This window comes from Orbicella franksi, chromosome 2 (genome assembly GCF_964199315.1).
Source record: "Orbicella franksi chromosome 2, jaOrbFran1.1, whole genome shotgun sequence".
NCBI lineage: Eukaryota > Metazoa > Cnidaria > Anthozoa > Scleractinia > Merulinidae > Orbicella > Orbicella franksi.
Window position 1 is genome coordinate 15,872,960 of NC_138146.1, and position 21,045 is coordinate 15,894,004.

Sequence of the window (21,045 nt, forward strand, 5' to 3'; positions counted from 1 at the left end):
CGTGTGGGAATCTTATGTTTAGTTGACGAAATTACCATCCAAAGCAGTCCTTGAGTTTTCTTTCCTGCTTTTTGTTTGCCTGCTCCTCCACTTTGTATCTAGCTTTCCATTCCTAATATAAAAGCAACTCGTCCGCAAAGAAGTCTTCCCCTTCGTCGCTTGAAATATTGTAAATTGCTCTCAAAGCTCTAAGCAGTGAGTTCACAGTTGTCGAACGTGCTCGATCGAAGTTTATTTCGGAGTCTTCCGAATCGAAACTTAACTCTGACTCCAGTGACGAAAAAGAAATGATTCTGAGACAAAACTTGGACGTTTTAGTCCCAAAATACATCGGAACGATTAGTTTTGTGTTCCATTTTCTCGAGCAAATACAGAGAGTTGACTGAGGCGCCATTGTGTTTGGTTCCTGGGTAGACGTCATCAGGTACCGCCGCCCCAGACTCCCTAAAACGCGGTCGTGAAACCTTCAAGCGCGACTTTGAAAGGACATAGAAAATCGAGGATTCAACCAAATTCAAAAATTTCTTCACCCAAATGCTTCGAATAAAGTTTTGGGGTTAGGTGCATTTTAAGTGTTTTGTTACACCTCCCAACTCAAAAATAGAAAAAAAAATGGGAAAAAATGATTTGTATGAGCGGCAGTCAAGCTGAGCTGTCCAACCGAAACAACACGATAACTGTCTTTTTCTTCGCAGCTAACAAAAATAAAGACAATACTTAAGTTGCTTTGCCTTCTTCTAATGCTTAACTTGAGGATTCTGGGTTTGATTTGACGAGGAACAGCATATTCTGTTGTAAATGACACAACTATTTTCCTGCCTGGCACGAGTGGTGACATCGATCGAAGAGTGAGTTGCTGAACGCGAGCGACCCATTTTTGGTGCCAAATTAAAAGTCTGAAGACATAGAATGTTCAGATTTTCCCCTTTGTTAATCCGATATGTTTTCACCAAATTATAAATCCCTTTTCTTGAATAATAAATGCCTTCTCTAGTGAGAAACGTTGCCCAACTTCAATGACTTTTAGACATCAGGCTGACTGGCACACAAATTTGCCACCATTTCAAGGTGCCCAACCTGATCACATGCGAGTCGAAAGTTCAAGTTGTTGTTTCCCTAGGGAGTTAACGAGTTTTGTTCACCCTAGGGAGTTAATGAGTTTTGACCCATGGCACGTTACATGTTCTCCTCCAATCGGAAAACATATTTGAGTTGGGAGGTATAGCAGTTACATGTAATGTTTGACACACTATGTATGTAACCTTTGAATAAATTTGTCAATTTGTTTGTGGGTATTTACATCCTCTGATTTTCGTCTTTACCATGGTTACATGTACTGTAGCTATTGTTACCTACTAATGGTTCCTGTTATAGATTATTTAATAACTGTTCTATTCAATCAAGTATTTTTGTTTGGTTGTTTTTATAATAGCTGACGAGATCTCTAAAGCAGGTGATAAGTATATTGATGTCCAACAGAAATTAAGAAAGTAATGTGATAGTAATATTAGTCATTATTGTTGTTGTCTTCAATCATAGATACGGGAGGAGCATCCACTCCTTGTAACAAAACAAACAGCTATTGCACGAAAACTTGGTTTCCCTGAAGTCATCATGCCAGGTACATTTTTTAATCACACTCTGTTGTTATGGTCATGGGGCCACACCTCTATATAATCAATATGGTGTCCATTTTAGCAGTTTTATCTTTTAACATCTTAACTTTGGATGGAGTGCAAAGTGATTACAGAGAGGTTGATCTCTTTGCTTCAGATGTAAGCTTCAAATTAACATCGATGAAGGCAATACATATTATGCAAAACAGCATATTTCATGTGAAATACACATGATTTGGAAACAGTGAAAAGAAGTTGAGTTAGCCAGAGTAAAGATAAGGCAATTAATTGTTGAAATTGAAATTGACAGTGAGTCCAACTAACTAAACAATGAACACCATCAGAACAAGAAATGAATGTATTAAATCAGCAAGTTTGTTAATCCTTTCCTTTAATTGTTTAGGTGATCTTCGTAATGACCTGTATCTTACCTTTCACTCTGGGGAATTTGAAAAAGGTACAAGTCATTAATAATAGTTTAAAAGTCCTTTGTTAAAGAGTCACAGATTTCAAATAGCAGAAGGTGTTATTAAGTTATACTTGTGCAGTTCATACATCCATAGATAATTTTAGGTTAAGGTTAATTAACAATAATTCCATGAAAGCGTGTTGGATATGAGATGGTAGATAGCCAACAAGGCACATACATGTAGCACTGAGGTGGCTCTAATCATCTCAGAGTGGAATAATAAATAGAGGATATTACACGGTGGCGAGAAGATATGAATTTTACGTTCGAGTGCCACAAGAACATAAAATTCATATCTTCGAGCCAACGTGTAATGTTCTTTTTATTATATGGGGAAACCAATTCAACAAAAGCAAAAGGCGGGAATCGTGCTGTCATTGAACGATACGACACTCACAAAGGTGACATACGGAAAATACGTCACTCGGGTCCCAGATGAAGTGGCGTATGGAATCTACCAGTGGTTTAGTTCCCAGTAAAACACTCTTCTCCATATAATAATATTGTTTTATTTAAAACCCCCCAAAATAAAGAAATCGTAACTAAAATTAAAAAAAAAAAAAAACGCCCCCCCCCCTCCCTCCAAAATAATTGAAAAAATTTCATGTATACTTACCATGTTTGTAGAGCATGGTACAATGGCTCATATACCACGATTATTGATGGCTAAGCTAGTGAAATCTCTTGAATTGCATTATCCAGTGATACAGCTTTTAATAATAACCCTTACCTCAAATACAATAAATTATTGTATTTGAGCTTTGAGCTTACTGTTAAACCAGTTGTTTTTTGTGGGCAACTTTGTAATACTGTGGCACATCATCATAATCTATCCTATCGGTGCCTAGGTGGCACATAGAGTTTCAGGGAGTCTATGCTACTCACTCCAATGGACAGCCACTTGGAGGGCCTCATGCCAACTCTTCTATTCCAGCTCCTTTCTCCTTTCCTTTTCAGCCATTCTACATGTACTCCAAGATTCTTTGGACTTCCAACACTTCTCCTTCCCATTGGAAGCCACATTTATGCTTTTCTAGGATTGTGACTAAACTGCATCATTGCCATACTGAAAATAGTGCTTCAAAATCAATAATTTGCTAAGCACAGGCCTTATACAAAGTCTGGAGTGTGGAGTCTGGCGGAAAAGTATAAAATTCTATAAACTACTTTTTCAGACCTTGGCAAATTATGGAAAACAGAGATAAGTCTAGAAAAGTAAAGTCTACATATTTTTTCCAAGCTATAAAAAGTGCTTAACAAATTATTACCAAAGTAAAAATCCTTGTCAGCTTGCTGACTTCTAATAAAGTAGCCTTGAACTTGTTTTACAGGTAAAAAGACTGCAAATAAAAATATCGAAGTTACAATGCACGTTCTCTCAGATGATGGAACAATTCTTCAGGTATTTGTTGGTTGGCTGTCTACTTCCCTACAGACAGGTCTGTAAAGTCAAAGTTTTGGAAGAAATTAAGATACATTGAATCTGATGGCTGACTGACTCATCCTCGATAAACTTTTCACATTGAATGTCTCGTGTGAGTGTAGTCAGAATTTGGGCTCTACTCAGTCTTAACATTTCCCAAGTTCATTGCATGGGGAAGGTCAGTGGGTCTTTGATTCAGTATGTGTAAGCATTTCTGACCACTGATGATGTCAAGGTATGTGTATTACAAATAAGAAAAAGCCAAAACGAAAATAGTGATTGGAAAAATATATATAAAATTCTCAAATTTTGTGTGCAAAAATGTGTACAAACACTTGCACTATACTAATGTTTTAACTCCTTAATAAAATATCCTTGCTTTACAGAATGTGATCTCCATTGGTGCAGGGGAGGAACTGGTCAGTGAATACCGTTCAGTTATTTTCTACCATGTTGGCAAACCTGAATGGGTGGAGACAATCAAGGTAAATCATTAGGAAGTGCCAAGGATTCATCGAGCTAGTAGTGGCACATGATGAAAAATCAAAATTCTTCATACTTCATCCAGAGATATGGTAGTCCTAGAAACATGGTGGGATTTTTCCTTGAAATATCTTTCAAGCACACCAATCACAGATTCATTAGAGCCCATTTTATAGCTGGAATTTTTAAGCTCAACGCCTGTCAATGGCTCTAGTTTTGACAGTTTTCCTTTCTTTTGCAGTTAGTCATCCCAATAGAGCAGTTCCAAACCTCACACGTCAGGATTATGTTCAAGCACAGATCTGCAAATGATGGTAACAATTCATAAAATCCCATGAGGGGGTAAAGAGGTTAAAGCTAACTCTGCATGTGACTCATGTGGCCCATCAGTCCGGCCCTAATCTGCTTTTTTCGTAGCATAACATTAAGGTGACTGGGAATATTCCTACTCTGCCCGTTATAGGTATGCAATGCATGCAGAGGGCCATGTAGCTGAAGTCCTTTGCATGCATTGCAGGCCTATGGTACAAGGTGATAGTGTTGCAGGTACGCAATGCATGCAGAGGGCTATGTAGCTGAAGTCCTTTGAATAAAATTAATTGTGGGTCTGTGATACCTGGCTAGAGCATCATAGGTATGCAATATGTACAGAAAGCTACAGTATGTAGCTGGAACAATATTATTGTCAGGACAGTAATGTGTTAATAACATGTTAATACATTAGAATATATTTGCATTCCTTCTTAATAGAAAGAGACAGAGTTCAAAAGTGCTTTGCCTTTTCACACTCACGACTCATGTACAATGATGGAACTACACTACAGGATGGAATACATGAGCTTTTGGTCTACAAGGTAAATGCGTACGTGTTCGTTACATAAATAACTAGAACTAAATACCGATGATTTGATTTGTTGCTCTCCATCCTATTGAAGAAATAGAAAACATTTCCTATGCTTCTATCAAGTTACAGAAACATAAGTGGAAGTTTGAGGGAATGCAGAATGCTGTGGGAGGTCGAGCTGCTGGCAAATGTTTCCACAGCTTTTGGAGTTCTCCAAACTTCCATGAGTGTTTCTACTTGACAATTAGATTAAATGCCAAATTAGAGCTGTTACCATTGACTGTTGCTAAAAAAAGACTATTGTAATCACTGACTGTCCAATGAACCAAAACTTGAAGTAAATACCATGCAGCTAGCTGACACTAAGCACGAGAAAACTCGTGTGACTGAGTCACAGTTGCTTTTGGTTGGATGAAAAAGTGATACGAGTCTTTTTTAAGCTAATTCTGTGGCGTAGTAAAGCAAAACCAATTACTTTTTGGTATTCGAGTGAACAGGTATTTTTCCTACAGTCAGCGCTCCTTTTCCGGTGTGCACTCTGCCTCCCTCAGATTGTGATGAGTTCCTTTCAAGAGACGATTCTCTTGGTTTCCTCACCGTAACAAGAACTTTGTTTATTTATTTTCCGCAGAATGATCATGGGAGGATCCCACATCCCAAGGCTTACCTTCATCTTGCATCCAAGAAAGATGACGTTCTTCCTGCCAAGTCAAGCAATGTTCCATTCACAGCAACAAATGACAAACTCAAGATTGAAACCCTTCTCTGCTCGACCAAACTGACACAAAACGGTATGTGTATCTTAAATCGGTCTTGTAAGCTAATAAGTGCTTCACCAGTTATGATACGTTTACGTTTTTGATCTGAATTTTGTGGTTTAGCAACATTCCATAAAGTCGTCCCCGACCCCACTCCCAAAACAGGTTCCCTAGATCTTTGACGCAACAATTCTTCCATTAATTAGTTTTCCCAAATACAAGCCCGCCTATAGATTTATTTATGTAGTTTAGCTCTTTTAAAAAAAGAACAAGAACAGACCACTGACGTAACTCTTACTTGCTGCGTTGTTGCATCATGAAACGTTCAGTCTTTCGCAACACGTATCCGGCCCAACCCATCTATCGGGTCATACCTTGGATCTAATTATTACTCGTTCGTCGGATGATGTTGTTCTTGCTTCTCCTAAAGCCACTTTTCCCATCTCTGATCATTTTATTATTCAGTGCCCTATTGGTTTCCCGCGACCAGCTTTATCTTGCAAAGAACTGACTTTTCGTAAACTCAAAAATATTGATATTGCCGAATTCTCAGCTGATATTGCCTCTTCTATGCTTTGTGCAAGCGTACACTGGGACAACATTGATGCCCTCTCCGACTGCTTTAACACGACCCTTAATGACATTTTGGACAAGCATGCCCCGCTTAAGACAAGGATTATAAAAAATCGTCCAAAGATCCCGTGGTTTAATGATGACATTAAACAACTCAAGCGTAAACGTCGTCGCCTTGAAAAGAAAGCCTTGAAAACTGACCTCGCTGGAGACTGGAATAATTACCATAGAGTTCGTAATCAGTACTCTGCATCTCTTAAATCTGCACGTGTGAATTATTACTCAAACCTAATTGATCAGTGTGCGGATGACTCTCGCAAGCTATTTCGTGTGGTTAATTCTTTGTCCAGGGAGCCACTTGAGATGGCTCTTCCAGAGCACGATGATCCCACTAAGCTTGCAAACGAATTTGGCACCTTTTTCCTCAAAAAAATTGAAACCATAAAGGAAAATCTTGACAAGTTTCAAGTTCAAGTGCCTCGACTTGTTCCTGTCACTCCGAAGGAGAATCTGGAGAATTTTTCTTCGTTATCCATAGGAGAAGTGTGTCAGATTGTTCGAGAATCCTCTAATGCCTCTTGTCGATTGGATCCTCTTCCTACATGGCTCGTGAAGTCCTGTCTTGATGTATTAGCGCCCTCTATCACTGAGATGGTTAATCCCTCTCTTCTCAGTGGTTCCGTTCCAGAAAATTGGAGAACCGCTGTTGTCATCCCTCTATTGAAAAAACCTGGACTTGATTTGGTCTACAAGAATTTCCGTCCAGTCAGTAATCTACCATTCATTTCCAAGGTAGTGGAAAAGGCTGCACTTCAACAACTTCTCGCCCACTGTGAGAAAAATGCCCCTCTTCCTAAATTCCAGTCCGGCTTCCGTAAGTATCACTCGACAGAGACTGCTCTATTGAAGGTTCAAAACGACATCTTAATGAGTATGGATAATAAGCAAGTGACACTTCTCGTACTTCTGGACCTAAGTGCTGTTTTTGATACCATTGAACATTGCATTCTTCTTAATATTTTGCAACAGGATTTTGGAGTCGTCGGAACTGCTTTAAATTGATTCGACTCATTTCTGTCTGGTCGCAAACAACGTATACTTGTCGGTGATAAGACTTCTGACGACTTCAATCTGAACTGTGGAGTCCCCCAGGGCAGTTGTATGGGCCCTATTTTATTTACTCTCTACGTCTCCCGTCTCTTTAACATTATTTCACAGCACCTCCCTTCCGTCCATGGTTATGCTGACGACACCCAGATTTACCTTTCCTTCCGACCTTGTTCTATCCATTCGGAATTTAACGCTGTCTCTGTCATTGAAAAGTGCATCGCTGATGTCCGCTCTTGGTTTATTGGTAATCGTCTAATGATCAATGACGCGAAAACTGAATTTCTAATTATTGGCTCCCGTCAACAACTTGAAAAAACATCTATTGATTCTATTATCATTGGCGACACTGTCATTAAACCGTTAGAAAGCGTCCGGAACCTTGGGGCCTGGTTCGATGCTCATATGCGAATGAATGTTCACATTGGCAAGATTTGTAGCAAGGCTTTTCGCGGACTATACAACATAAGACAGATCAGAAAATTCCTTACCGCGCAATCCACAAAGACACTGATCCACGCCTTTGTATCTTCGCACCTTGATTACTGCAATGCACTTCTATTTGGTCTACCTAAATACCAGATTGATCGTTTACAGAAAGTTCAGAATGCCGCGGCTAGAGTGATTTTTCGGATTGCGAAATTTGATCATATCACACCCGCTCTTATCGACTTACATTGGCTCCCAGTATCGTTCAGAGTTCAGTTTAAATTGCTTCTTCTTGTTTACAAGGCACTACACAACCAAAGTCCTTCCTACATAAATGATCTTTTATCCCTGAAACCAGCTACTAATTACGCTCTTCGTTCGTCTGCAAAATCTCTTCTGGTTGTTCCAAAAGTCAACTGCTCTACACTTGGGGATCGGGCCTTTGCTCATGCTGCACCTGTTTTATGGAACTCGCTGCCATTAACTATAAGAACAAGTAGCAGCCTCGCCATTTTCAAAAAGCAACTGAAAACATTTCTTTTTAAGAAAGCTTTTGACTTGTGGAAATAGTTTTAAAGTTTAGCATAGTTGTTGTAATAGTTTTAAAGTTTAGTGATTTCCATTTATTCATTTATTTTAACTTAATGTAAAGCGCTTTTGAGTATGTTTGTATAGTTCTAGCGCTATACAAGTCTATTATTATTATTTATTATTATTATGAACCGTTTTGATTTTCTAGTTGATCTTCTTGGACTACTCAAGTGGAATTCTATGGTTGGAAAGTTAAAACACATCCTTGTAACTGTGATGAAAGTCAGTGGTGAAGAAATCGTCAAGGTATGGGCATAATAAGTGCATTTACAGCATTTATGTCAAATGGCAAAATCATTCTGTCAACTACACGGGCTGTAGATACTAAACTGTACATGCTCGTTGTTAAAGAATTAACAGAGCTCCAGTTCGTTTTTGTTCATTTTGTGAATTCCTTATTGCTAAATGATTTATTTATTTATTTATTTATTTATTACTTTTGCGCTTTTTCTAAAAAAAATAGTCAATCGATTGTCAGATGGCGTCTTTCAGTCAATCAGAGGGAAAACCTGACAAGCAGTGGACCATTTCCGAGTTGCGTTTTGCCTCTGCCTTTACAGGTTCATTTTCAAGTAAATCTTGCATGAAATATTATTTTCATAGGAAGGGTTTTGCACGAGGGTTATGGTTAGGGTTAGGGCTTCGTTTTGATACAGAGGCATAAGGTAACGCGGAAATGGCCTGTTCTATTTGGCTCATGCTTGTGTCCTGAGCATGCGCTCTCCACTGCTGAAATTCATTTGATCCAAAACTGGCGTGGGTGTATTATGACGATGCAAGCTGAAGCTATAGCAGTTATAACCTTATAGAGCGGTTTTCAATTAAGTGTCGAAAGTATCAAGCAATCACTTTGGTTTTGGTTTTGGTTTTGGTTTTGGTTTTACTACGGTTGGAGATTGGCTGAGTGGTCTAATTAGTAAGTTATTGGTGTGGTTTTGGTTTTACGACACTCAATTGAAAACCGCTCTTAGTTTTGCCAATGTCTGTAGAAACTCTCCATCATAAGGTTTGTGATAATAATGCGCTGATTTACATAATAAGTTATGTATCTTAACGTGTTCTTGAACTTTCAGTTCTTGACGGATACTTTTGATGCGCTGTTTGCAATTTTGATGGAGCATGCCAACAAGTATGACAAGCTTGTGTTTGATGCGTTGGTGAGTTGAACTTTACATCGGTGTAATGAAATTTAAAGGGGCTAGCTCACGTAATTTTAGACGATTTCAGCACTGATCAAATGGTCATAGAATTAACTAAAATATCACAAAACGGCTCAAAACTATAGAAGATCTCAAACAAAACACAGGAAAGCCCAGAATGGACATGGATGGACAAAACTGGGGAGGATTAAAACGGATTGCATTTGGGTAAATTTGAAAAACGTCGCCCCACCTTTTTTCAAATTTATATCAGTTTATATCAAAATGTCATTTACACGGCTGGAAAATCATTCTCAGTTGTTATGTGGCCGTGATTTTGCAAATGAAAGATTTTTGCTCTACCAATATGACGTTTAGAGTTCATAATTAACAAAATTAAACAAAATTACCTAAAATGGCGTGACGTAGCCCCTTTAAACTAGTTTATTTCATGATTGGCGGCACATCGTGATAAATTAACCCTACGCTGTGCTTATTTGTCCCAATCTCCCCCAATTGTAACCACCCCAGGGATTATTCTAGAAATTAGCCAATTGGGCCCAGTGGCCCCACTTCTGTAATTTTAAGGGAGGGCTTTTTCAAGAATGGGGACTTAAAACGGGGAAGAAAAAAAATCTAATAACTCAGAAGCAAGTCAAGAAAGTGCAAAATACAAAAACAGAAAAGAACGAGAAGAGAAAGGAAAGACAGAAAGAGGTTATTAATTTGAGGTATAGAGCAAGAGTCATATCAGTCGACAGTGATGATTTCGAATACAGTCGAACCTTTTCTAACAAACACAACGGCCACCTCTCTACATCGGCTACATGTTTTCGTCCCAGTCGAGAGATTTGCTCATATTTTAACCTCCTTACAATGGCCACCTCTCCAGAAAGGCCAGCAAAACTTCTCTTTCCCCAGGGTGGCCGTTGTAGGGAGGTTTGACTGTACTGTATTTCAGAGAATGAGATCTTATCCTTGGATACAATTTTGAGCGCTTCAGTTATTTTATGCGGCATTTTTCTTCAAATATAGGAAACCCCGCCAAGCCGCACCCTAAAATTAACACTGCATTCTTGTAGCGTGTTTTTTTATTATTATTTCTCTTTTTCCGGGCATTTTTGTTTTTTTTACCTTACCATCACTGTTATTTCCAGGTTTTGTATGTTTCACGTGATGAATAATCCTTTCAGTCTGTAGGTTTCTTTTTACTTACACTTACACTTGCACTTATGCAAGAGAAGTTAAAATCTTGATTTAAATTTAAATCCTTACCTAGCTTTAATAGGCTTTCGAATAACGATACTTACAATCATAAATAGGCTCTGTATGTTTGCTGTTTGTATATTTTTGTATTATTGGTATCAGGTTTTCACAATCAGTTTGCTAGCCGACAAGAAGTATCACCACTTCAGACCCGTTTTGGATGCCTATATAGAGGATCTGTTTGGAGCCACAAAAGCGGATCAGTAAGTGAAGCTAATGTAGGACATCTTACTTTAGATTGACTACTGTTTCTCGGGTACAGATGATGAGGCAACCGTACTTCCCTCACCAGTTAATGGCATATACGAGAGTTGGACGATCTAGATTTCTTGCTTGTGCTGTGAGCTAGAGTGAAAAACTATCCTGGAATCTTTTAATGTTGTGCACAACTTCCTTTAGCATGCATACAAACACCCCCTCCTTCTCCTCCTCCTCCCTCAAAGCTCAAAAAGGGAAGAAAAAATCGTTTATTTTATAAAGATGAAGTACTCATTATGAAGCGGGCGTTGGACAAAGAAGATATCTGAGTCTTCCGCAGCACAGGAACCCATATACCAGTTACGCCTGAGCTACTGAGCTACGGAGAGACTTGCGGTGTGCTGTTGATATGTGAAATGCATCCTGCAGACTGCAAGGATCAGCATTGACGAAAGTATCGTGTGTGCTGAATAAACAAAGATGGTAAATTTTGAGCACAGTGTTATTGGCTTGGCTGACCATGGGTTTCTCCGTGAGTTTTTCCATAGCTCAGGGGATGCGTTGGCATCCCTTTGGGGACTGTGATTTTCTTCTTTATCCCACGCTCTTGACATGACGAACATTTCATCTTTGCAATTTAATCTTAAATTTAACTCGAAAAACACTGAAAAATCAACTGCTAACATTCTTCATTTGAATGGTCACGCACTGGGGTGGGGTTTCATCCACAGACAAAGTACAAAGTAGTAAACAGTACCACAAAAACGTACTGCTAAACAGCTTTCACCTGAATAGTCACACACTAAGGTTTCATCCACGATGTTCAAAGTTAGACCCACCTTGTAGAGCACAATAAGCAGTGCCAGGTGAATGTACTGCTCAATATCTTTCATAGGCATAGTCACACACTGACTCAACGTTCAACTCTGAACGTGAAAGGGTTAAACAGTTTTCTAAAAGTTCAATAGTGTCAAACCTCCTGGCAATGTGGCTTAGTGATTTGCAGCAGATGTTTTAATCTGGTGACTTGTTATGTTCTTTTCTGACATTGTAGCATTCTCATCTCAGTATTCCTGGAGTATATAAATTACGCAACAGTAGAACAGCAACTAGACAGACTTCGCATGGATCACCTTCTCAGGGCTATGAAGGTAAGTGTCATGTTTACTCTCCGTTTGACAGTCGGTGGGACGGTCGGTCAGTCTGCCGGTAGGGCCATAGGTCCGTCCGTCTGTCTGTCTTTCTACAGTCTGTGAGTCAGTTATTTTTTGATTATTCATGTATCTGTATAACACTGAATGTTTGTTATGTTGTTAGGCCATGGAATACATTTTCAAATTCATTGTACAGTCCAGAATTTTGTTTGAAAGGTAAGAATGGTGACATAGGTTATCATTTAAACACAAACACGATCTCTTTTTCACCGTTTTCTCATTCATTAGTGAAGTAGCTTGACAGACCTATTCAATTCTTCTTGGTTGCATCTTAGAGCGGTTGGCGACAAGGGTCAGTCCGAATTTGAAGAGAGCTTGAGAAAACTTTTCCAGGCTTTGGTGCAGTTGATGGCAGACGTTAAGAATGAGACACTGCTGACTCAGGTAACTTCTTTCTTCACGTAAAGTAGAAAGGCACACTTGTGTTTCTTGAGAGTGTCTATATAAACAACATAAAAATGGTTTACGAGCCGAATAGCCATACTGAAACAGCCGTAATATTTTTAATTCATAAGATACGTTTTGAGGAGGCAAAGATAGGGGCTAAACGATTGATTGTTAAACGTAAGGGATATTAAAATGAGTAAGATGATTTCGTTCGTTTTCCCTGACCCCCCACCCCTCCCTGACCCCCCACCCCTCCCTCACCCCCCACCCCTCCCTCACCCCCCACCCCTCCCTCACCCCCACCCCTCCCTCACCCCCCACCCCTCCCTCACCCCCCACCCCTCCCTCACCCCTCCCCCACCCCCTCTCCCTCGAGAAGAAGCGCCGGCTCCTTTCCCGTACAGCGGCTGGCTGGATCTTCTCTGTCCTGAGTGTATCGTATCGGCCAAGATGGGTTTTTTTGTCCTTAAAAACGTATTGTTGCTCACTAAAAAGCCAATATGTATAACAACGTTTCACAAGCAATTGATGTACTATATCAAACACGAGAGACAGTGTTTCATCGGGATATCCAAACACCGTGAAGAGAGTTGAAAATACTACGCGCAGAGGAGTATTTTTGACGAAATTCGAGGTGTTTGGATTGCCGATGAAACACTGTCTCAAGTGTTTGATATACCTTCGCAATCGAAACAAAAACTAAGGAGTAAAGGGAGAACTAAAATCGTCTAAATCTATGCTAATTAAGAGCGGGTATCCAAACCTCCTTCACGGTTGTGATCTTCTTTGTTTTAACGTGATGAATTATTAATGAGTTTGAGAAGTTTTATGGCTCAAACTGACCTTTTCGCACATCAGTGTAGCTAAAACTGCCAGAAGTCTTGGACAGCGCTACGGCTTAGGGCCATGGAAACCCACTGTGCTAAATATGTCTGTTTTATTCAGGGGGCTGCCTTGAAGTACTTCCCAGCAACATTTGTAGACTTGATGCAAGTGTTTGATTGCAAAGAGCTGAGGTTTGTATACCGTGGTAGCTAATTGTCTGTGTTATTCCCTGGAGTAACATACTTCTCTTTATAGGGGAAAATGTAGCGTGATTTTTTTTGGATTTCAATGCATTTTATAAATCCCTTGTTAAGCCAAAAAACCGTTGTTTTTTTTTTTCCGCTAGAGAGTAGCCCAGAAAGACGTTTACAACCGAGTACGCGTAGTGTTTCGAAGAAAAGTTTTATTTTTTGTTGCACCATTCTCTTTAAGTAATATATCAAACACGAGAGATCAGATTTTACCACTTACAAGCACGGAGAAGAGAGTTAAAAGTACGACGCACAGCGGAGTATTTTTGAAGAACTTCCGAGTGTTTGGATGTGTGGTAAAGGTCTGTTTCTTGATATATCTTCACAGTCAAGACTTAAAAATTGTAGAACTCTGTGCTAATTGAGATCAGATATCCAAACACCGCTATGGTTGTGCTTGCTTTTGGGTAAACTTGATGAATTATTGATGAGTTTGTAAGTTTGGCGGTGATGTGCAAGACTCTCTGAGTTGATAGCCGAGTGTTGCGCGACCAGCAGGTTGAATGTTTACGAGTGACGCTTGCATAATTGTTATCGATTCTTCCATTGTCAGTTGATATTTCAACGGCTGACGGTGATATTTGAAGTTTTCTCTCTGTTTTAGTTACTATGCGAGAGAATTCATTGAGAAAATTCCAGAGAAGCGGTTAACTTCCCAGAAAATGGACTGTATTCACAACATGGTGAAGACAAAGCTCTTTGAAGACCAAGGTAGGCTTCCACTTCTTCGCTTAGGTTAGGAACGTGGGACCCCTACTTTCTGTAGTTCATTACGACTACGTTGTTTTTTGTTTTTTTTTGCCTATTTGTAGAATCCCGTTACGTTCTGCTTCCCATGGTTGTAGAACAACTTAAAAACGAGATGAAGAAGACGGAAGAAATGAGGCGCTGCATCGATATCTTGAACGATATTTTGATCACTCTGACAAGAAAGGACGTGGTGAGTTGACTAGTTTCATTGATATCTTTTCTTTTTTTTTTTTTCTCTTGTAGTTCAAAAGAAAGAGATAACCCCACCCACCTGCCATCGCTCCAGGGAACACCACACTTCCTCCAAGGGGCGATGTTTCTTATTTCTTTTTTTTTTTTTTTTTTTTAAATCTTTATTGAAACAAATTGATATTAATACAGCAAATTAGTTACTTACCTACATAATTATAATAACAACTAATATTACTAATACTGATAATATAATACAACTAATTAGTACTAATAATACTACTACAACTAATGTTATTACAACACTAAAAACACCAATATCACTAACAATAGACGGTAACCAAAAAAAAATTCCAACAAACTATAACTAAATATTTACAAAATATAATGTAAATAACATATTAATTAGAGTTACATAGGTCAACGTACAGAAAGTGAATGCATATTAACACCTTTAAATAATTAAGCTTTTACAAGAGGCGACACTATCCATTTAGCTTCAAAGAAATCCTTTGTTTTTTTACTATGCAGACTTATATATTTTTCCGTTTTATATTTTACAGCAATTTTCTTTTTAAATCCATATATATTTGGAAGAATTTGACTTCTTCTACAATCCCATAAGTACAATTTCCCAATTATAATTAGATAGTTTAGCAGCTTAGCAGAAGGGGAGTTTTGTGGTATCATTCCAACTAAAACATCTTGCAACGAAAGTCGGATGTTTTCCTTTAAAAGTTGGTGTCAGAATACTTCGAAGTCACGCCAGAAATCTATCGAGTAAGGACAGAGATACAGGAAGTGATATAGCGTTTCTGGTTCAGATGAACAAAATGAGCACGAGTCGTTCATTTTAAAGCCAATTTTGTAAAGTTTAGCATTAGTGTAAAGAATGGAGTTAAGAATTTTGTATTGAAATGCCTTAACATATGCTTCAAGGGCAACACTATGCGGGATCGTAAAAATTTTTTTAACTTCCTCGAGTGTAAAATGAAATTCATTTTGCAGCTTGTTTACAATAGTTGGAAAAAGAGTCTTTGTGCTTACAAGTAAAGTATAATAGTCTTTAGATTTCTTCTTTGTCACATCAAATATATTTTCGTCAATTTTTAGAGAAAGTTCACCTGTTGTTGATTTATGAGTACTATTTTTTAAAATGGAAGGGATGGAGTGTCGAAGACCAGCCCAAACTAAAAAATTAGTTTTCGAAATCCTGTTAGAAACTAGGGAAAAGGAATCTTCGTTATTTAAATCAAAGGATAGATCGCTGATATGAACTACACCAGCTTCGAAATAGCTTTTATAATAAACTGTTTTATTATTAATGAGTATTTGTTTGTTATTCCAAAGAATATAACGCCAGTTTTTTTCTGCACAGAACATATCTCTAAATTCTGACCACCACTGCAGTAGTTCTAGATAGAATAGAGAAATATTCAGTGGAAGGATGCTAACATCATAGTTGCAATGAAACAAGAAAAGGCCGCCAAAGCGTTCTAGGTGATTTGTCAGATACCTTTTCCAGGTGCCATCATTTGATCTAACTATTCGTTTTAGCCATGCCAATCGAAGCGATATTATCATGCTATCAAAATCAATCATCTTTAATCCTCCGTTGGAGTGTTCATTTATCGCCGATCTACGTGTGACTTTATCAGGACCATTCCATAAGAATTGAAATAATAACTGGTTTAACTGACTTACAAATTCTTGTGGGGTAGGTATTAAAGATGACACATAAACAAATTTCGGGATTAATAGAGATTTGATAAGTGTAATTTTGCCATAAATAGAAAGACCTCTTGAGGACCAAATTCTAGTCAGGTTTTTAATACTGTCTAATCTTTCTATGAAATTCTTTTCAATAAGCAATTTTTGATCATACGTGTAATAAATTCCTAGAGCCTTTATCGGTTCGTTAGGCCATTTAATCCCAAAAGGCTGTGCTTTGCAGTTCCTTGAAGAGCCTATCCACATAGCTTCCGTTTTGAAACAATTAATCTGTAAGCCAGAGACAATCTTGAAATCATCTAATAGCCTAAAAAGAGCAGTAGCAGAGCTTGTGTCGGCAAGTATTGCTGTCGTATCATCTGCGTATTGAAGAATTTTTGTCTCCTCACTCCCAATAGAGATACCTTTTATATCTTTATTTTGTCGAGTCGCAATTGCTAATGTTTCTATAGTAACAACAAAGAGGTAAGGAGAGAGCGGGTCCCCCTGTCGTACCCCACGTTCAAGCTTAAAGTATTCAGATGAATGTAGGAATGTAGGAAATGTTTTAACCCAAATTTTTGACAACTGATTACCACCCTCACATTCAATCAGTCGTTTCTTCATGTGGTTTAAGGTTACAATTTATGTAATGCAGAAGTCGCATTTGACAAATTGTTCGATTTCCAAATCCACAAATGCGATGCTTTCCGCTTTGTTACATAGTTACTCGAAAAGGGAAATTAAAATATGTTTGTTAACAATTTGGCAAAATTAAAAGTTCAACAAAAGAGTAGTGTTGCAGTGTTCTCTTTGATTGTGCAGGGTAACACTCATGATGATGTCCTGCTGTTGGCGACATCACTGTTACGTGTTGTGGTCAAAACTGTGATCACGATGGATCGCTCACTTTCTGTCGTGGTAAGTACAATGTGTCTTAAATTTATGTTTTCATTCGAGTACGATAATCCAAAAGCAATCTTGATTTGCCCAATGCTACTTTACAACACTTACTAACAGCGGCAAGTTTTCAATTCGAGGTCCTGTTTGCTTACCGGGCAGTTTGAGTTACTCGACTTGTATTGCACTTTCCCCAGTGATGTAGTTTAAGTCGCAGTATTTTCAGTTGTTATAACCACATAAAGAAATTACCTTTAAAGGAACAAGGATGGTTAGGGATGGAGAAGATTAACACGGATTACACACGTCGAAATTGAACAATTTAGGCTAAACTTTTGGACATGCGCAAACCGTGACGTAGCTCCTATATGCTCTGACGTGTTTATAGTGCAATCGGAGTTAGGTGGCTTTCCCCACGTATGATTTAACTTCGAATCACGACTGGCTTGCTAGATAATCTGACTTTCGCGACTTATGATTTCAACACGTATTACTTACTAACAATATTATTTTTGTGATTCCCATTTGATTTATTACCACACTTGTGGGCTTTGTAGTTGGCTCTGCATTCCTACGTTGTTTTAATGATTGAACCGGTTTGCTTTTTGTACTAGGGTAACTATGTAGCGTGCTTGATAGCCATGCTGCAGTTGATGGATGAGAAACATTATCAGAAGTACGTGACACACTTTCCTTCAGACAAAGATCTGCTGGTGAGTCTTCACGCTTTCAAACCCCGAATCGAACTAGTGATTCTCCTTACTGATTGCCAAACATCTAATTTAGTCTTTGCTCAGAGAATTTGGTCGTCGAGCTTTAGTCAATCAGAGCATAGAGCATCAAACTTGAGGAATTTTGGAACGGAACTGAAGATAAGTGTGATGTGGGTATTTGTTAGGGAAAAACGATCTTTCTTACCCCTGGAGAGCCGAACTCGTGGCTTGTAACGTGTCGACATGTGCGGTAACGTAGTTTTTAAATAATATTATTGAACTAGATTTAAATTTGTGCGTCTTTTTATATTGCAGGATTTTCTCATGGAGCTCTTTCTGCTGTTTCGTGAGCTGTTAGGCAACAATATTTTCCCCAAAGACTGGATGGTGATGACCATGGTTCAGAACAGGTAAAAGTCACTGTTTTCTCTTTCTTCCAGTTCCTATTCCTTGCAGTAGTTACTATTAATTTTTACGTTTGAGATTTAGTTACTAGACCCCACAAGTCGCATTGCTTTAACGTTAATCGTAGGTGAAATATTGTGCGGCTAAAATTATTGTTACGCTCGGAAAGTTGATTTGGAGCTTCTATAAGGTATGTAAATGCCAATTCTAGTCCATGTCTGACCTACAATACCCCTGGAAAGCAGAGAAGGTTTGATGATGATTTTTAACCTGGGGACAGCTCACGTTTTGTGATGTGTACAAAGGAACTCGGTATATCACCACTCGGTCACAAGCTATGCTTTTAGCGATACAAATTTTGTAAACTTTAAAGTCCTTCTTCATAATATTAAAAACACGGAAGTACTTGTATTCAATTTCAAGATGTATTTAGAGAGGCCGACCATTTTGTTCATTTGCCTTGAAGGAGCTATGTGCACCATCCTGAACGATGTAGCCTACATTTTTCAAGTTTGTCACGAGTAATCCGTTTAAATCTTCCCCAGCCACAACAGTTTGTGTTGCTTTTAAGTGCATCTCACCATTTTAGTGTTTTTCTTCTATACTAAAGTACCGTCAATTATAGGTAGGTGTTATATTTTTACGCTGCAAAAGTAATCTCGATGTACTGCTATAAAAGTAAGTAGTCGACTAATGGCATCTTTTCGATTCAAGCAAAACAATGTTTCTCTGTTTTGCATCATAGCGTGATCTTAGATGCCATTCAATATTTTTCCGAGGCAATGCAGGATCTCTTTGGAGCGGATTCATTTGAGTATCAAGTAAGCTTTGTTAGCAAAATAGCGTTAGTGTTATTTAAGATGGCTGGCAACAGTTTCCAGCACTTTCCCAACAGCCATACTTAGTCAGATCAATACTATCAATCTTTATCAAGTGACGCTACAATGTTAATATCACACAAACCTCAGTCACTTGTGAACCAGTAATGGTACTCTTTATACCATAATAGGTTACCATAGCAACAGTAACACTCTTAATTTTAGCTTTAAGGACGATGCCTACTTTTGTTGGTGCGCACTGCCCATCGCGCAAGCCATGGTTTAGCTCCACGCGCGCGCTGGAGCTGTCATTGACGCAATCAACTACGCTATCACGTACACGACAAAACGAAAGCAAAATTTTCCTACTGTGACCAAATCAAGTTTAATGAACCTGTACTTAAACCAGGAACACCAGAATAGCAACATATCGCTAACCACTAACTGTTTACGTCTTCCAGCTGAAAACCTAACTGTTATCTGTCGGAAATTATACTGAAATCCAACTGTAAACATGTACCTGCAGATGGCGTAGTGCGCGCGCAAGACAAGTGCGAGATACGCAAATGTCTTACTTACTGGAGAGGTGACAGGAAAAAATGTAACGGGCACCGTAAAAGTTTTCAAAAAATATCAATAACTTTTAAAAACGCGTGGTTACCCCTACATTTTATATTATGAAATGGAAGTGGCAAGTCTATTCAACACGTGATTAGTTTGTGGTTCTGAGCAAAAAGTATTTAGACTGTATTTTAGCTGAACCAGAGGAAGGCTGTCAGATACGCTAAAAGCGCTTTTGCAACGATTTTGTCATTAAAAACATATCAAAAATGTTTTTCTATTACCATTTGCCATATAGTTTAAAGATCTTTTTAAATGTGTTTGCTTTTCTGTATGCAAAGGCGAATTCTATGGAAGTCTGTGAAGAAATATCCGTTCCTTCTTTTTTCAGGAAAATGCTGATGTCAGCATTTTTGTTTTGATTCAAGGCTAATTATTTCGAAAAAATGCATGGCTACTCCCATTTTTCTTTGTAGATTCCAATAGCCCTTGCAAAGATCTACTTTTTCCGCGTGGTCCTAACCTGGCGCAAAAACTTTTGCAATTGGTAGGCACCGTCCTTAAGTGCTAAAAACTCAAAAGCGAGCTGGGTGACCCCCATAGTTACTTTTGGAATTGTGATGTAATATATCAAACACGAAAGACCGTGTTTGACCACATTTCCAAACACCGAGGAGAGAGTTGAAAATACGACGCGCAGCGGAGTATTTTTGACGAAGTTCGAGGTGTTTGGAAATGTGATCAAACACTGTCTTGAGTGTTTGATATGTCTTCTCAATCGAAACTAACACAAAGGAGAAAACGGAGAATTATAATCGTAAAATCTCTGCTAATTAAGATCAGATATCCAAACACTGTCACGATCATGATTTCCTTTGCTTGAACTTGATGAATTATTAATGAGTTTGAGAAAAGCATGATATGATGCAACTTTTTGCTAAGTTTAAAAAAGTCTCTGGAGGTGGTTCAGTTTCTGTATACCCTCCGTCTCTCTGTTTCTTTCTTCCTATTGTGCTATATTGGTATGTGTTGATGTTTACGTCTTCAATGAAAGTTTTTTAGTTTTCCAACCTTTGGAAGAACAATCTAGTCAGAAAGAGCAAAAAACATAGGGCAAAAAAGTCTCTGTTGTTGATGCTGATGATGGTATGACAGAAACAAAAAAGGAAACAAACACATGGCAGATAAATGAACAACAGCAGCAGCAACAGCAACAAGGAAACCTTTAGCTCTAATGTGAAATTCAGTTTTTTTTTTTAGAAGTGTCCTCTATATCGTTTCACACTTCTTATCTACACTCTCTTCCCTTCTTTTTTTTTTTAGTTGTGGAACAATTTTTTCTATCTGGCGGTGGCGTTTGTGACCCAGGAATCGTTGCAGTTGGAAACTTTCAGCACCACAAAGCAAGACAAGATATTAGAGAAGT

The 21,045-nt window shown here is 38.5% G+C and overlaps 1 protein-coding gene across 1 annotated transcript in view; it reads left to right on the plus strand.

The window, feature by feature from the left end:
* The window catches only part of LOC145478239 (dedicator of cytokinesis protein 1-like), a 69,484-nt gene that overhangs the window by 16,950 nt on the left and 31,489 nt on the right, over nucleotides 1-21,045 (plus strand). Inside the window, exons 17-37 of the mRNA XM_081456184.1 lie at nucleotides 1,540-1,621; nucleotides 2,020-2,073; nucleotides 3,417-3,487; nucleotides 3,895-3,993; nucleotides 4,233-4,305; nucleotides 4,742-4,845; nucleotides 5,467-5,626; nucleotides 8,442-8,539; nucleotides 9,367-9,450; nucleotides 10,801-10,901; nucleotides 11,951-12,047; nucleotides 12,214-12,266; nucleotides 12,386-12,494; nucleotides 13,443-13,513; nucleotides 14,178-14,284; nucleotides 14,386-14,513; nucleotides 17,048-17,143; nucleotides 17,737-17,835; nucleotides 18,151-18,245; nucleotides 18,986-19,061; nucleotides 20,943-21,043. Of these exons, the coding sequence (XP_081312310.1) occupies nucleotides 1,540-1,621; nucleotides 2,020-2,073; nucleotides 3,417-3,487; nucleotides 3,895-3,993; nucleotides 4,233-4,305; nucleotides 4,742-4,845; nucleotides 5,467-5,626; nucleotides 8,442-8,539; nucleotides 9,367-9,450; nucleotides 10,801-10,901; nucleotides 11,951-12,047; nucleotides 12,214-12,266; nucleotides 12,386-12,494; nucleotides 13,443-13,513; nucleotides 14,178-14,284; nucleotides 14,386-14,513; nucleotides 17,048-17,143; nucleotides 17,737-17,835; nucleotides 18,151-18,245; nucleotides 18,986-19,061; nucleotides 20,943-21,043 (1,958 nt within the window). The remainder of the gene's footprint in view (nucleotides 1-1,539; nucleotides 1,622-2,019; nucleotides 2,074-3,416; nucleotides 3,488-3,894; nucleotides 3,994-4,232; nucleotides 4,306-4,741; nucleotides 4,846-5,466; nucleotides 5,627-8,441; nucleotides 8,540-9,366; nucleotides 9,451-10,800; nucleotides 10,902-11,950; nucleotides 12,048-12,213; nucleotides 12,267-12,385; nucleotides 12,495-13,442; nucleotides 13,514-14,177; nucleotides 14,285-14,385; nucleotides 14,514-17,047; nucleotides 17,144-17,736; nucleotides 17,836-18,150; nucleotides 18,246-18,985; nucleotides 19,062-20,942; nucleotides 21,044-21,045) is intronic.